Here is a 16822-nt window from a genome sequence, read left to right as displayed (position 1 = left end):
AAACAAACATCAAGATTATATATATATATACATTTCATTCTGAAAAATTTGTAAAATAAATAATATATCTCTAGCATTGACATATTTATAGGTTATAACGTTTTAATGGATAAGTTTTCCAATTATAATTACAGATATAAAAGTTATAAATAGTTTTAAGTGGTTATGATGTTTTAAGCATATGATTTTAAAAGCATGATGCTTCAAAACTTTTAGCCAACATCAATATAATCTTAAAACAACTATGCGCCCTTGGTCAAATAAGATTTGGTGGTTGAACAACTTAAAAGGGATTATTCAAAGTCATAAAAATACATTTCACGACTGGAGTACCATGAGTAATCCTTGTAACCAGTTTGTTCAATGCTTAACCATTAAGACAGAATGAATGAATGACGTTATGAGTTACCTTCCATGTCATATCCTACTTTCCGACTGCATCGAATGTTTTCCTCAATAAACAATAAATTCGCTCAGCCATATGACTTCTGAAGTTTGTTATAACTGGTAATCATGATTTCTGTTGCAAAGCGTCTGATCACATTATTCGTGCCTGAAATCATTACCTCAAAATTATCATTCTCAATATACAGGAACTGTACAGGTGTGCCCAAGAATCTACATCTCAGAGGCTCACGAGTTTTGAGTGAATAGTGAGGGACTCTCAGAATTGTCACAGTTTTATGTTACACAGGCGAGCTGAAGCTCACTTGGTAATGGAAGTACAAGATGATTATCAGAGCCGTAATAGCACAAGAAGAGGAGCTCAACTTCACTTTGTAATGGAAAATTTCTGGAGCGCCTCCTCTTTATCCATCATCACGTTCCTGATTCTGAGAATGTGCTCAATTGGTAATGAGGTTACAGTGTTTCATATATGAAATTTGCAGGTATTTGCCAATTTTATTCAATAAGTATCATAACAATTCTTCGTTATAATTTTGTTCAGGTCATGCATTGGACCCATTGGATCCGGATGGTAATATTACAGTCAAATGGGACATTCTCTCCTTCACACAGGATGGTTACAATGTAAAAAATTTATAGTTTTTCCTTGGTTAAGATTAGATTTTGGAATATTTTGAAATTTTCAAATAGCTGATTTAGCTTCTGTCTATCAATTACTCAGAATATTTCAAAATCTAGTAACATCTCCAAGCACTTAAGCTATATTGATATGGTTATATGTAACATCTCCAAGCACTTAAAGCTATATTGATATGGTTATATGGTTATATGTAACATCTCCAAGCACTTAAAGCTATATTGATATGGTTATATGGTTATATGTAACATCTCCAAGCATTTAAAGCTATATTGATATGGTTATATGATTACATCGCAATGAATTTTGCAAGTAATGAAGCTGTATTGACATGGTTATATGATTACATCGCAATGAATTTTGCAGGTAATGGTGACCTTGTCTAATTATCAGCAATATCGACACATTGAGAAGCCTGGATGGATATTAGGGTGGACATGGAAGGATAACGAAGTTATATGGGACATGCTCGGTGCTGAAGCAATTGAAGCAGGAGACTGCTCTCACGTTGAAGGATTTAACATTCCTCACTCTTGCAAAAGAGATCCGAAGATAGTAGACCTGTTGCCCGATGTCTCTTATGCTCTCAGAACATCAAATTGTTGCAGGGGCGGCGTGCTGTCTTCTCTTGTACAGAATCCGGCCAATGCTGTGTCCAATTTCAGAATGCGAGTAGGGAAAGCAACTCGGATTCATTCTAAAAAAACAGCGGTTATGCCATCTAATTTTATCCTCGAAGCACCTGGTCCCGGTTATACTTGTAGTCGACCACAAGCTCAAAATGCCAGTCATTTCCTCTCTGGTGATGGACGAAGGCACACCCAAGCCATAAGTTCGAATCCCAATACACTTCTTCTTTTCTGTTGTGCATATCGTTAGAAATTGTTATTTTTTATTTTGATTGCAGAGTTAAATTAAACAATAAACTTTTCTTATACTTATAAAATATTTTGCAAAATTTGATCGCAGAGAGTTGGAGAATCAGTTGCAAGTATTCTCAGGTTTTAGCAAATCCAACTCCCATGTGTTGTGTATCTTTGTCTGCATTTTATAACGAAGCTATCACTCGCTGTCCTGTCTGCTCTTGTGGATGTCGTGATCCTGCAACGAACGGCCCAAAATCATGTCACAGGTATGCCTTTCATATTATTTTGACTTTTACATCACATTTTAGGGTTAGGGTTTTATTCTTTATTCACCATCTATTATAGGAAATTTCGAGGAACCAAATGGAGATCCATATAATTTCAGTTCCATTATGTGTTAGAGAGGAATCGATTAAATACAATTTTATCTGGATCAAATTCTTATACAAATATTAAATTGGGTGATTGTGATTTTATTTTTTATTCAAGTGGTCTCTCTTCCAAGAATTTAAAGATATCTTTCGTTTAGAATATGATATTTAAGGTAGGCTTACTCAAGCTGTTTATGGAGATATTGAGAAAGGTTCAATAATCCATATTGACACGGAACTTACAAGCGGACTTAGCAGTGTACTGAGCTATGAAAATTATTTATCTTATTGCTATAAATTATAATATTTTTAAAATTATAATTAAATATCAATATATAATTTTATTAATAAAAACAAATTTATAATAAATCATATTTGATATATATAATTAAAATAATTTTTTCAATTATTAAATATATTTTTTATTTTATAAATAGTTTTCAAACATTTTAATAATATTTTTTATTATTATTTTAAAATATATTAATACATATAGTGAATTTTATATATTACTATAAATTTTCAAATTTATACCAGACAGCTAAAAAAACATAATTATATCTAAAAACTCATGATCATAATTAAAAGTATTAACTTCCCGTTGAGTTGATACCATCCAAGTTTCCCAATTCTACAATAGGGAATGTTCATCCACTATCTTCCTGATACTATCCAAGTTCCCTCAATTATAACATAGGGAGAATCCATCCACCATCCTTTTCTTGTTCATGTAGATGTGTGAAATGATACCTGTTAAATAGTTGAAAGTACTCCGTATATCAAAGAGTTAATTTAAATAGTTTTAAAGTCATTTTTTTCAAATCTATTGAATAAACAAAAAGCAAATGATCTTCAATTTGTATGAAACTTCTAATTCTGGTTCAAGTTTCAAAAACAATTTCAGAGCTATCAACTTCATAAAATTTTGTTTTATTCTTTTTTAAATTTTATGTAATGTTTTTTAATAAATATATTATTTTTCTAGTTTTATGTAAGGTATTTTTTAGGAATTTAAATATGATGTATATGTATAGTATTATAGGTAGCTATTTTAGTTTGAAAATTCATACATATAGAATGTAGATGGATATTCAATTAAAAAACACATGTAATTTACTATTAAAATTGGCAAAAGTTTAGTTAATATTATCCATTTAATGATATATATATGTAAAAAAAATGGAAAAATTTATAATCAAATGAGCTAATATTTTTTTAGAAAAATGTCCAAAAAAAAGCCAATTATTCAAAATTTCCCCTCGTCCTAGGAGAGGTTCAGTGAGAGACAACATTGAAATATCCTCAAGCAAAGATATTATATATTATGCCTTCCATGTGACAACGAACTAATTATTTTTCTTGAGATTGAGGGTATGCATTTAGGATGTTTAAAGCCCAAATAATGCATCTTAATAGAAATGCCTCTTTTTCTTCAAATTATGTCATATTCCTAGTCAACCAAACTCCCCATGCAATGTTCAAGGGAGGGGATCAATTTTTTCTTGTATCCTTGTTTGCACACTATTACTATGAGGAATCGTATATATTATCACCTATCCAATCAATTTTGGTACCCTATCGTCCTCTCTACTTCCTTTCATATTTCCTTTATAAAAGGGAAGGTCATAATCATATGTGCATATTCTTCTTATGCTTTCTAACATAGGTTTCAGTAGCCGGGTTTTTGTTTTTGTAGGGTATCCAATGTGGGCACCCTATTGTTTAATACCATCCACAAAGAAATTCTAGATTTGGTTGGACACTTTATTTATGTAGAATCTTTCCCCGCCATACTTTTTATTCCTCTCTTCCTTCTTTAGCAAAAGTGGTTTTATGCCCTATTTCTGGAATATAATCTCCTAATGGGTTTTGGGTCCATACTAATTGAGAATTCTCTTATCTAATTGTAACATTTTTACCTTGCATAAAGCCCATGAATCTTCGCAATTTGGAAATATACTCCTCCTTAATACCTAACTCCATTTAGGGTGCTTACTGGTATGTCTAACTATTTATTATGCGCTTGTTTGCAACTTATCTTAACATATAGTATCCACTATTTTTAAACTTTAATAACATTTTTGGAGATTATTCATGTCTTCCATACTTTCCAAACATGGACCAAGTCCACTATGAATTCTGTCACATTTTCCAACTAGAAAACCAACCAAATCCCCACCAAGAAAGCATATATAATCAATTTCCACATTATTGAAACTTTATACTTACTTTATAGGGTTTGTGGCCCATTCCTCCATGATATCTAGTACAATCATTTTATTTTTAATTACCTTAAATCATAACCCAATTCCTTAAATTAACCTTTTCACATTTTTCAACATAGACACTTTACAATAGATGAATGGGTTCTTTAAACCCCATTCTCCATTTTGCTTTTAAAAGTGCCAGTTTATTCCATGAGATTAGTGTTATGAAATAAGCTCAAAAATAGATAGATCAGTGACTTAAATATTATCCTCTTCAAGGGGGAAACCTCCTTTACATTACATAAATGAGCAATTATTGAATGATTCAAATGACAAAACCTCCTCTCTATATATAGGAGTCTAAGCGGTCACAATATAATCAGAGCCTACATAACAATAATAATGTAAGGGCGCAATAATAATAATAAGGGGGATACACTAACAATAAAAATAAGGGGCCACACTAGTATTATAGGACCTAACATGTTCCTCTCCTTCAAAAACTATTGTCCTCAATGCTTGAGTAGTTTTGGATGCTTCTATATAAAATTTGCATCCTCCCATGTAGAATCTTCAACATGTAAGTTCTTCCACTTGATGAGATACTTTGAAATTGATCGATTTCATAGTTGTCAAGTTCTTGTTTCCGTGCCTACTTCAAGTTCTAATATGTTTTTTCCTTCCTCATCAAGTTCTAGTTGTTTGAACTGAGATCTTGTCACCTATAACCTTCTTTAAGCATGAAAATGGAAAACTTGGTTAACTCGGGAATACGCAGAAAGCTCCAATTTGTATGCTATAGTATCAATGTTATGCAACACATTGTAAGGACCATAATACTTTGGTGATAAATTATTATCCTTCTTAGATTGCTTGAGGGACATTTGTTTGTATGGTTGTAATCGTAAAAATACCAAGCCATGTACTTCAAAACTTCTTTCGCTGTGAGGTTGATCTGCTTGTTGTTTCCTTCAAATCTACACCAAAGTCAAGTTATCCTTTAAGAGTTGGAGAACTTGTTGTTGATGCTTGTTGTGATCTTCCATTGCTTGAAACTTATACTTTTCTCTTAAAGATGATGTGATGGATGGTGGATGATATCCGTAAAGTTCCATAAATTTGGTCATTTTTGTTGCAGTATGGAAGGAAGTGTTATACCACCATTCCGCCAGAGGTAACCACTTGACCCATTTTGTTTTCTTATCGGATATAAAACAACAAAGATATCCTTCCAAACATTTGTTCACTATCTCATTTTTCCCATCAGATTGAGGATGATAATATGAGCTATGAGCTAATTGAGTACCAAGACAAGAAAATAATTCCGTCCAAAAATTTCCAGTGAAAATGGGGTCTTTGTCTTTTACAATAATCTTTGGTTTTCCATGTAGCTTTTGAATTGTTTCCATAAATGTAGTATCAAATGTACTAGATTTAAATGGATTAGATAATGCACAAAAGTGTGCATACTTGGTAAGCCTATCAACTACCACCGTGATGACACTCTTTCCTTACGATTTGGATAAACCTGTGATAAAATCCATTGAAACATCCTCCCAAAGTTGACTTGGAATGGATAAAGGTTGTATTAGACCCATGGTCTTAATTGTCTCAACTCTATTTTGTCAGCAAACCAAACATTCCGCCACAAACTTTTGAATATCAAATTTAAGGCCATCCCAAAAAAATTCCTTCTTGACCATGTGGTAATTTTTAAAAAAATCCCAAGTGCCCTCCTAAGGGAGAGGTGTGCAATTCAAAAAGAATCTTTTGTTTGAGTTGGGAATTCTTACAAAGATATAAGTGATCTTTGTACCATAATGAATCATTTTTCCAGCTAAATGTATCAGATGTACTAGGATCTTACTGCAACTTTTGAATGAGTGTCCACAATTCTTCATCATTCTTCCATTCATCCCTTGCTTCGATTATCCAATTTGGTTAGATAATAGAAATGGAACAAAGAAATGCTTCCACATCCTCATCCTTTCTTGAGAGTGCATCTGCAACAAAATTTTTCTTCCCTTTTTTGTAGATGATTGCAAAGTCATAACCCAACATTTTTGTGACCCATTTTTGTTGATCTTCTGAAGATAATATTTGTTCCAAAAAGCATTTAAATCTATCATGCCTATTTTTACCTTGAAGTGCTTTCCCATTAGGTAAGTTCGTCATTGATTTAGTGCATGTAGTATTGCCAACATTTCCTTCTCATAAATAGGTTTGTGTAAATACTTTCCTTTGATTGGACGAATTTCAAAAGAAATGGGTCTCCCTTCCTGCATTATAACAACACCAATTCCATTTCCTGAGGCATCACAATCCACAGTAAAGGTTTTTGTGAAGTCTAGTGTAGCTAAGACCAGTGCTTGGCACATTGCCTCTTTAAGATGTTCAAAGGCCTTAGTTTCTTATGGAGTTCAAGAAAATGCATCTTTATTTAGTAATGTCGTTAGAGGTGTTTCTATTATCCCATAATTCTTAACAAACTTGCGATAATACCCTATTAGACCGAGAAATCCTCACAGATGCTTTATGGTTATGGGGATTTTCCTTAACACCCTCATGAGATACAATATGACTCAGATATTCCACCTCTTATACTCTAAAGAAACATCTGGAGGTTTTTGCATATATTTTTTTCTCCTCTAATAGTTTGAGTACCCTGTCAATGTGTTGAACATGATCCTTCCGAGATTTGTTGTAGATTAGTATATCATCAAAAAATACTAACACAAATTTTCTGAGGAATGGTTTGAAAATGGAATTTATCAAACCTTGAAATGTAGAAGGGGCATTGGTAAGGCCAAAAGGCATGACCAAAAATTCATAATGACCTTCATGAGTTCTAAATGTTATTTTCGGAATGTCTTCAGTCTTCATTCTAATTTGATGATATCTTGAAAAAATATCCAACTTGGTGAAGTACATTGCTCCATGTAATTCATCAATGACAATAATGGGAAATTTATCTTTAATAGTGAGCTTGTTGAGTTCCCTATAATTGAGACACATGTGCCATGATCCATCCTTCTTATGCACCAATACTATTGGAGCCGAAAAAGAACTTTGACTAGGTTGAATTATACAGGCCTCTAGCATTTCTACAACCATACATTCAATTTCTCTTTTGGTAATAGGGATGTCTATAAGCCTTGATGTTTTGAGGAACACTTCTTGGAATCAAATTAATAACATGATCATGATCACGAATATTTGGGAGACCTTTGGGAGTCTCAAATACTTGGAATGATTGTCCAATAATTTTTGGAGAACTGGAGAAATAAATCATTTCAATGTTTGAACCTCTAGTGAGCATAATTTTGCAATTACGCCCCATCATTATTTCTTAAGAAGCTTTATCATGCCATTAGACCCGATTATCTTTCTTGGTTTCCCTACAATACCCCTTAATTCAACTTCTTTTCCTTCCAAAAAAAGCAAGAAAAGTTCTTGAAAATTAAAAGCTACCGTACCCAAATATTATAACCATTGGAATCCTAGTACAACATCATAACCACTCATTGGAATGGAGAGAATTGGATTATTCAATACATATTCCCCCATGATTGGCTTGATATTATGGCACTTTCCAAAGAAATTTATAATTCCTCCATTTGCAACTAGCACTTGACACTCTGGTGCAGGGTATAGGAAGCAATTCAATTCCTTGACTATCTGACAATGAATAAAATAATGTGTACTACCCTAATAAATCAGCACTATTACCTTTTTCTTCTTGGTATGTCCTTCTATATTGAGAGCTTGAGGAGTGGTAATTATTGCCAATGCATTACAAGATATGGTCATATTCATTTCTTCTTTCTCTAGGGTTGGTTCCTAGTGTATATCCTCTTCTTTTGAAGTTTCTTGTTCCTTTTCTTCCTCCTCTTCACAATCTATGTAAAATAATTTCTTCTCATCACACTTATGACCTTTAGTGTATTTTCTATCATAACTGTAGTAAAGCCCTTTTTCTCTTTTTTATTCTAATTGTTGTGGTGTCAACCTTGTATGTTATGGAAGGGTAGGAACAACAATACTTCCATCTTTATAGTTGTGAGCGGTAGGCTTCCTTGCTGCCATAATTTTTCTTTCAATTTTTCTTGTCAACATGAATACCTTCTCCAATGAATCAAGTTCCCAAAGGCGAACCTCATGTTGGATGTTATCCTTTAAATTCACTGTGAATACATCAATCTTATGCTCCTCTGGAATATCATTTACCCTTATATTCAATTTTTGGAAGTCCTCAATGTGCTCCTCCATTGAACCCTTTTGTTTGAGATTTATAAATTGGATAAAGAAGGTGTTTCTCTTTGTATCCTCATAATGTGCTATCGTTTCCTCTGTAAAAATTGACCAAGTGACAAATGGTTTACGAGAAAAAATCCATCGATACCATAAAAACTGATTGGGTTCTAGATATAAAGTTGCGATGTGTACCTTTTGTGTGTGTTATGCATTATGTAGATCAAAATATTTCTTCATCTATAGTATCCATGTTAGTGAATCCTTGCCATCAAACTTCCTCATATTGATCTTTGGAATATGGTTTGTCTTCAATCCAACGTTAGAGTCTATGAAATCATGATTAACATTTCTTTTTTTCTCATCATGAGTTTCATCTAATACCTTTTTTCCATTAGTAATCATTTCCTGTAGCAACTTTGTCAAACCTTCCATATCTACTTTTAAACAGTTCCTCAAATTTTTCATGTTGCCTTTCATTTTTGCTTCTATACCATCCATATTAGCTTTCATGCCATCCTTCAAACCTTCCATGTATGATTTTAAACTATGCTTCAAACCATCCATCTTATCTTTCATTTCATTTTTGGTTACTCTTTGTGAGAGCGAAATTTGTTGCACTTGGACTTGTAATTTTGATATATCATGTTGTATTTCTTCCTCTTCTTCATGCATCATAGTATATCTTTCTGGTTGCTTACTAGGTGTTTCCATTTTCTTGCTTACAGTCATTTTGGAATAAAAAAATGATTTTTATGCTTCATTATGCCCTTTGAATCACTTCAAACTAATTTTTCAAAAAAAGTTATGCAAAATTTAAAAAATACACACATTTTTCATGTTTTTTAGGAGCTAAATATTACAACCGTTGTATCTCAGTAATTGTGAATATCCAAGATCTAAAATTATATCCTGTAGTATCCCTATGAGTCTTCTTTCCAACCCAACAAGTCAGACAAAGATTGGATTCTTCAAGGAATAGTTATGCCCATTCTTCCACAATGACCTAATTATAGACTAGTTTAGTAGAGCGAACTTGTACGGAGTGTCACATGTCATTGATTTGACCTTTGGCCCTGAAAATGATACCTAAAAAACTACAATCCATCCTATTTCCGTCAATTTTTATGAAATTCAAATCTGATGTTCAGAGAGAAATTTATGATGATTTTCCCTAGGTCACCTATTTGAGATGGAATTCTGGAGCCTGAAAAACCCTAACTTTCTCAGATCATATCTCCGAAAATATAGACAAGATTTGAAATTCATACATAAATTTCCCAAGATTTTGGCTCCATGTGGTTGCAATTTTAGCTTCTGAATCTTCGTAGAAAAAATGTTATAGCGAAAATGCGACGATGACCTATCTGAAGCAGTGAAACCCTACAATCCAAAGCTCTGATACCAAATGTTATGCAACCAACTCACAAATAGATAGATAAATCAAGTATCGAACCAATGGGAAGATACTTGGATCCGATCTAAGATCATTATATGTTCGCTCCAGTTCTTGTTGTTCTTGATGTTGGAACAGTCTCCCTTTCTCTATGGGCTATGAGTTCTAGTATATAGGGTATATCTAAATTTATAGGAGCTTCAATTCTCGTGCTTATTTTCATCGTTGGAAAGCTCCTTTACATTACATAAATGAAAAATTCTTAAATGATTCAAATGACAAAACCTCCTTTCTATATATAGGAGTCTAAAGGTTACAATATAATCAAAGCCTACATAACAATAATAATGTAAGGGCACAACAATAACAATAGTGGACTTATATGGGGCACAATAATACCAATATGGGGATTACATGAGCACAAAAATAATAATAAGGGAGCTACACTAACAATAACACTAAGGGGCTACACTAATATTATAAGGACCTAACAATTAGAGTATTTTTTTGTCATTGTTTCTATCATATGTATCTATATCATATCTTTATATAACATCCAAAAATGCTTTCGAGATCCATTCCCTTGACATATAGAATGCAAGGATCTCTTTGAGTATAGCTTTAGCCAATACAAGGCATCCTCCTCAGGAAATCAACCTTTTTCACGTAAGTGTTCAACTTCTTTTCTACTTTAGCTACTAAACATTGCCATTTTTTTTTTTAAACATGGTTAGCTTTAAGTGTAAATCCTATCTTTTCAATCCTATGTTATGATCTGTAAGTAAAGGAAGAATGTGAAATACATTTAATTTCCTACTTAGGGATGCCCCATAATAAGAGAGTTGATTTTTATAAATTGATTACCATGCTTGTTTCCTTATTGAATAAAATCATGATAACCTCAATCTTCTCATCAATACTTTTGGAGCTCTCATAAAACATAACAAATCTTATTTCACAATATTTTCAATCCCATGGTAGTTAAAATGAAAAGGAGAGAAGAAAATGAGCATACTTGTCATGTCTCTCTTCATGGCTTGGAGAAGGGAGAAGTTTCCACATTTACCATAGCAATAAAAGACCTAGATATAATGTAATCCATTAACCTTACTACAAATTGATGATTGAGATCTAGGTGTATAAAAAAAAACTTGAGATAAAGATATCTTACCTTATATACTTTGGAGAGGTCCACTTTGATCACCACTAATTTCTAGATCTTGATTTTGATTAAGTGAAGTCCTTCCTAGACAATATGTATGGCCTTATATGTATTTATATTTCCTTTAAGAATCTAATCAATTCATTGCCTTGACAAGTTTTTTTCTCTCATAGTTATTTCCTTGAATATGACTTTGTAGATATAGTTGCATAAGGAAAATTGGTTGAAATTTGTCAAAAAAAAAATATAAGATTATCATCAATTGGAATGAATACAATAAAAAATAAAAGTTTTGTTGAAAGCTCCAAACATCTTTCTCATTATTCTAGTTGCCTCAATCACCCTTTTTAAGTCTTCTACAAGCTTAAAGACCAAAAGAAAGTTATGTAGGTGGCTCTTTTAACGCAGGACTTTTGTCTTTTTGGAAACATTGGAGAATCATGATCAATCCTTCTTTCCAAACATCTTCCATCAAAGAATGAAGGAATTTGGCTAGTTTATTACCTTTACTATAGTGGCTTGAGAAGTTTTTTTTTAAATACATAAAAAATAATCTAACCTTTCCTTTAGTATCCCTTTGAAATTTATTGTCCATGGACCATCCTTCCTTTCTATTTTCCAAATCAAATTAATATCTTTCTTGAAATATTCATATGTATAAAAATAAAATTTATAGTAATGCTCAAAATCATTAAAATATTTTTTTTAACCTCTATTCATTTTCTTTAATAATTGTATCTATTTGTGATCAAGCCTTTTTACCTCTATATTTTTTAATAACGAAATCTTATTTTTTTAATGTTAAATAACAAAATCTTACGAGATTACAATGTAACTTCACCTTCTCTATGTATAAAAATAAAATTTATAATAATACCCAAAATCATAAAAATTTAAACCTACATTCTTTTTTTTAAATAATTATCTCTATTTGTGATCAAGCTTTTTTACCTTTATATTTTTTTAAATAACAAAATCTTATTTTTTCCTAATATTAAATAACAAAATCTTACCAAGTATACCTTCACATTCTCTACTATATTTTCCTTTACCTATTTCTATTATTATGGAGAGAAATTATCTTAGGCCTCCATTAATAGACACCCACACATTTTTCATCTTATTTCTTTTGCCTATCGCTATTAACTTATTTATAAAAACTTTTTCCTCCATCCATTTTAAATCAATTTAAAAAGATCATAAGTTTCACTTATGTAAAGCTATTTCTGATATAATTAGAATACAGTAAGAATTTAAAAGATTTCAGTATAATTGGATTACAGTAAGAAGAAAGAATTTCATTTTAAAGAAACTTATTAGTCCATTTTAATTCTTACTTTTAATAATAATTTTTCAAAATATATTATTATTATTATTATGTAATTTCATTTTAAAGAAATTTATTAGTCCATTTTAATTATTATTTTTAATAATAATTTTATTTAAATATATTATTATTAGGGTTATGTAATTTCATTTTAAAGAAACTTATTAGTTCATTTTAATTATTACTTTTAATAATAATTTCTTTAAATATATTATTATTATTATGTAGTTTCACATTTAATTATTTTTTCGACCTTTTTAATAATTTTTTAAAAATATTATATATTTTAAAAACATATTTAAATATTAATCTAAAAACCATTTTAGTACCCAGATTAATTTTGTTGTTGCTGAAGGAAGGTGCAGACCGGTCAAGATGTGCAGGGACATCTCTCTTTCTCACAATCTTTTCGTGGATGACATTTTAATTTTCGCAATGTTATGCAAATCTACATGGGTTTGTCTTTTTGTGCTCTTTCAGAAGTTTCAATCCGCCACGGGCCTCAATATAAATAAAGGAAAATCAGTGCTATATCACAATGGTTCGAACCCTGCAATAGCACAGTGGATTGCAGATCGTTTCGGTATCAATCTTGCACTGATAAAGGATGGATTTACATATTTGGGGTTTCGTTTAAAAGCGAGGGGATATCGCAGCCAGGATTGGCATTGGCTGATAGACCGATTCTACAATAAAATCTCAGGCTGGGAAATGCGTCTTCTGTCCCTCGCAGGCAGATTCATTTTGGTACAGGCAGTGCTCTCCCAACTCGCGGTGTATTGGGGTCACCTTTTCCTTCTCCCGGCCTCCGTCACAAAGAAAATGAAGTCCATTGTTGCAAACTTCTTGTGGGGCAGACGATCATATCAGTCCAAATTTCACCTTGCGAAGATGGACTCTATCACAAGGCCGAAAAAGGCAGGTGGATGGGGCCTTCTTAACATGAAATGTTTTGGAAAAGCACTCATTTGCAAATCTCTTCACAGAGGCATTTTTGGGAGCAATCCGTGGAGCACTCTCATCAATCAAAAGTATCTTAAAGGCAGAAATATGGCATACTGGTACAGAAGGTCAACTCTCGGCATCAGAACTGGCTCCTCTATATGGCTTAGTTTCAAAAAGATTCAATCTTTTTTCATGAAGAATTTAAAGTGGACAATCTTTTCTGGCTCAAGTGTTTTCATTGGTATTGATCCTACTCTATACAACTTAGAATCCATGGTCCCTCCGACCTTACTCTCCTTTTTCCACTCAAGGGGCCTTTTTACCTGGAACAAGCTTATAGTCTCATGGTCCTCTCAGGAACCTATCTGGAAAAATGATCTCCAATTAGCCTTACCCCCCCCCCTCCGCCCCCTATGGCTCTCATTTACCAACAGATTCACAAATAGTGGGATCACTCAATTGGGTACAAAGGATGAGTTGATCTAGTCCCATCTCTGTCAGGAACCTCTACACAATCCTATCATCTGAGTTTCCGCCATCCTCCCCAACCTTTCCCGCCTAGCTCTGGAAAGTCCCCTGCCCTCTCAAGTCGATCCTTTTCTCATGGCTTCTTTTCTCTAATAAGAACCTCACCTGGGAAGTTCTCCAAAAGAAAGGATGGCAGGGTCCTGGCAGATGTCAACTATGCTTAGCTGCGGCAGAAACAAACAATCATATGTTCTTCGAGTGTGCCGCTTCCACTGCAATCTGGTACGAACTTTCTCTGATTTATGGTTTTCCTCACCGGTTTTTTTCTTCTGTACAGGATGGATTCTTATGGTGGAGCGCCCAATGCCCCACCTGGCATGCTCTTTTCATCCTCACTTGCTGGCATATTTGGAAGTGGAGGAATGGTCGTATTTTCCAGGGCTACTGTCAGCCACTTGATTCCATTTTGATTACAATTTCGGGGTTCATGCCTTCTCTGGACTAAATGGGCCCTCTAAAAGCTCTTTGTCTCCTTATCTATCTTTCTGTTTATGATCCAGCAATGTGTTCCATTACGTAATATCTATATGCTACTTTCTGGATGGTTCTTCAGAACTCTTTTGCTACATTCTGGATAGTTTCTTCAGAACTCTTTTGGGGAATTATGTGTTTCTCCCCATTCATAATGATTTTGCTTAATATGGCTGAGGATCTTGAACTCCTATGTATATTTGATCTTTATATATCCTTAATATAATCTATACCGCTTTTTCTCTCTGACAAAAAAATCTAAAAACCATTTTAAAAAATTAACCCTTTTTTCCAAATTAGATATCTTTCCTTACATTTTTACACAGTTTCTGTTTTGGAAATATATGGTTTCCAGAGTAACAACATATATGTCACTTCTTATTTGTAAAATTCATGGCAGACATCTTCTATTATGTTTTCCAAGTGCAGGGAGGTATCATCAACAGATGATGGAGATAAGAAAAATGTAAATGAGCCTCTGCTACGGTGCAGTCCTCACATGTGTGGAATTGAAGTGCACTGGCATTTGAAGGCGAGCTATACAGATTACTGGCGTGCTAAGGTTACCATAACAAATTACGCCACACAAGCGAACTATACAGACTGGAATCTTGTAATGCAACATCCCAATTTTGGCAGCGTGGTCCGAGTTTTCAGCTTTAATTACACGGGCCTGAATCAAATTAATAGCGTTACAGGTGATTTAGTAGATTAATTTGGCTAACATGACTTTACACATGAAATAATTTGAGTTGCTGTATTGTGTTTTTCGGCAATTCCTATTTCCAACCCCATTGAAACATAAATGCAGCCTGACATGCAAGGGGAATAACAGTTGCTTTGTTGCTAAAATGCCAAAGTCAACCCCATTGAAACATAAATACAAGAGAACTGCTATATCCCTTGCATGTCAGGCTGCATTTATGTTTCAATGGGGTTGGAAATAGGAATTGCCGTGTTTTTCAGTGCTATAATTGACATTCAATGAATGCATGCGCAGATGATAGTACAGTGATGTTTTGGGGAATGAAGAATTACAATAATTGGCTTCTGCAGGCTGGACTGATGGGCAGCGTACAGTCTGATATTCTATTGAAGAAAATCAAAGGTGAATTTTCGTTAAAAAATGGGTGGGCTTTTCCTCGTCGTGTGTACTTCAATGGCGACGAATGTGTGATGCCAGAACCGGATGTATACCCTCGCCTCCCTCGAACCACCCCATGGCAGAGAATTGGGTCTTCGTTTTTATTCATAATTTCCATTCTAGCCGGACTAGGGTTCCTCAGGTTCTTGTATTACGCTTGTACATTCAAAATTAAGTACTACTCGGCCTGAATGAATAACAACATTCTGAAGAATGTTGACATCTCTTGCGGTCGATGCATGTGATTACTCTTCTATTCCAATAAATAAATTCGATTTCCTTTGGAGCTGTGGATATGAAAACAACTTAAATCTCTTACAATGACGTGTGAAAAGTATTTGATATAAGAGTTTATATTAATTAAAAATTAGAGTATAGAGCTTACATAGATTTACTCAAAACAATTAGAATATTATTTTTACAAAATCAAAATATAAATTAGATAACACCTGTTCATGAGATCTAACAAATTTCAATTAAGAAAAATCAATTAATGTATTATAGAGATATTTTTCTAAAACTATTTTCATGTTAGTGGCAAGTGCATAACAACCTTTTAACTTCTCATAAATTCTTTTGTAACGCTCACAAAACTTAATAAATCATTGTGTAACAACAATTTCAATCGTTTCAAAGTTAAAATGAAATGGAAAGAAAGGCCATCAGCATAACCCTTTTCATATCCCCTTTGCATCCCCTGAGGAAAGGGAGAAGTTACCCCATTTTGATATAAAGGTATCTTACCTTATCGTATACTTCGAATACGTCCACTTTGATCCCCATTAATTTCTAGTTTTTTTATTTTTATTAAGTCAATTCTTTCCCGGACAATTCCTATGGCCTTGTGTATTTATATTCCTTCTAAGAACCTAAACTCTTCATTGTCGTGGCGGGTCTCTTTTCACTTTCCTAATTATTTTTTTAATATGACTTCGTAGATATAGTTGCATACAAAATTTGGTTGAAATTTGTTAAAAAAAAAAATATAAGATTATAAATGAATACAATAAAATTTTTGTTGAAAGGTCTAAGCATAGGATTACCATCTACAGGAATGAATATTTTGCAACAAGGTCCAGAGCTGATGGCAACAAGATCAATACTCAGAT

General features: G+C 33.0%; 1 protein-coding gene across 1 annotated transcript; it reads left to right on the top strand.

Moving 5' to 3' along the window:
• Positions 1–716: 716 nt before the first annotated feature.
• LOC149209722 (COBRA-like protein 2) lies at positions 717–15904 on the top strand. The gene is made up of 6 exons (XM_089398721.1): positions 717–852; positions 950–1032; positions 1412–1877; positions 2015–2177; positions 14999–15267; positions 15570–15904. Exons 1-6 carry the CDS (start codon positions 717–719, stop codon positions 15902–15904), a joined length of 1452 nt encoding a protein of 483 aa, XP_089254847.1.
• The last annotated feature ends 918 nt before the right edge of the window (positions 15905–16822 follow it).

Source organism: Pinus tabuliformis, chromosome 1_2 (assembly GCF_031772625.1).
Source record: "Pinus tabuliformis cultivar Carrire ecotype Pingquan chromosome 1_2, CPIR1, whole genome shotgun sequence".
Taxonomy (NCBI): domain Eukaryota; kingdom Viridiplantae; phylum Streptophyta; class Pinopsida; order Pinales; family Pinaceae; genus Pinus; species Pinus tabuliformis.
The sequence above is the reverse complement of the archived record's forward strand: the minus strand, read 5'-3'. Positions and strand labels throughout refer to the sequence as shown.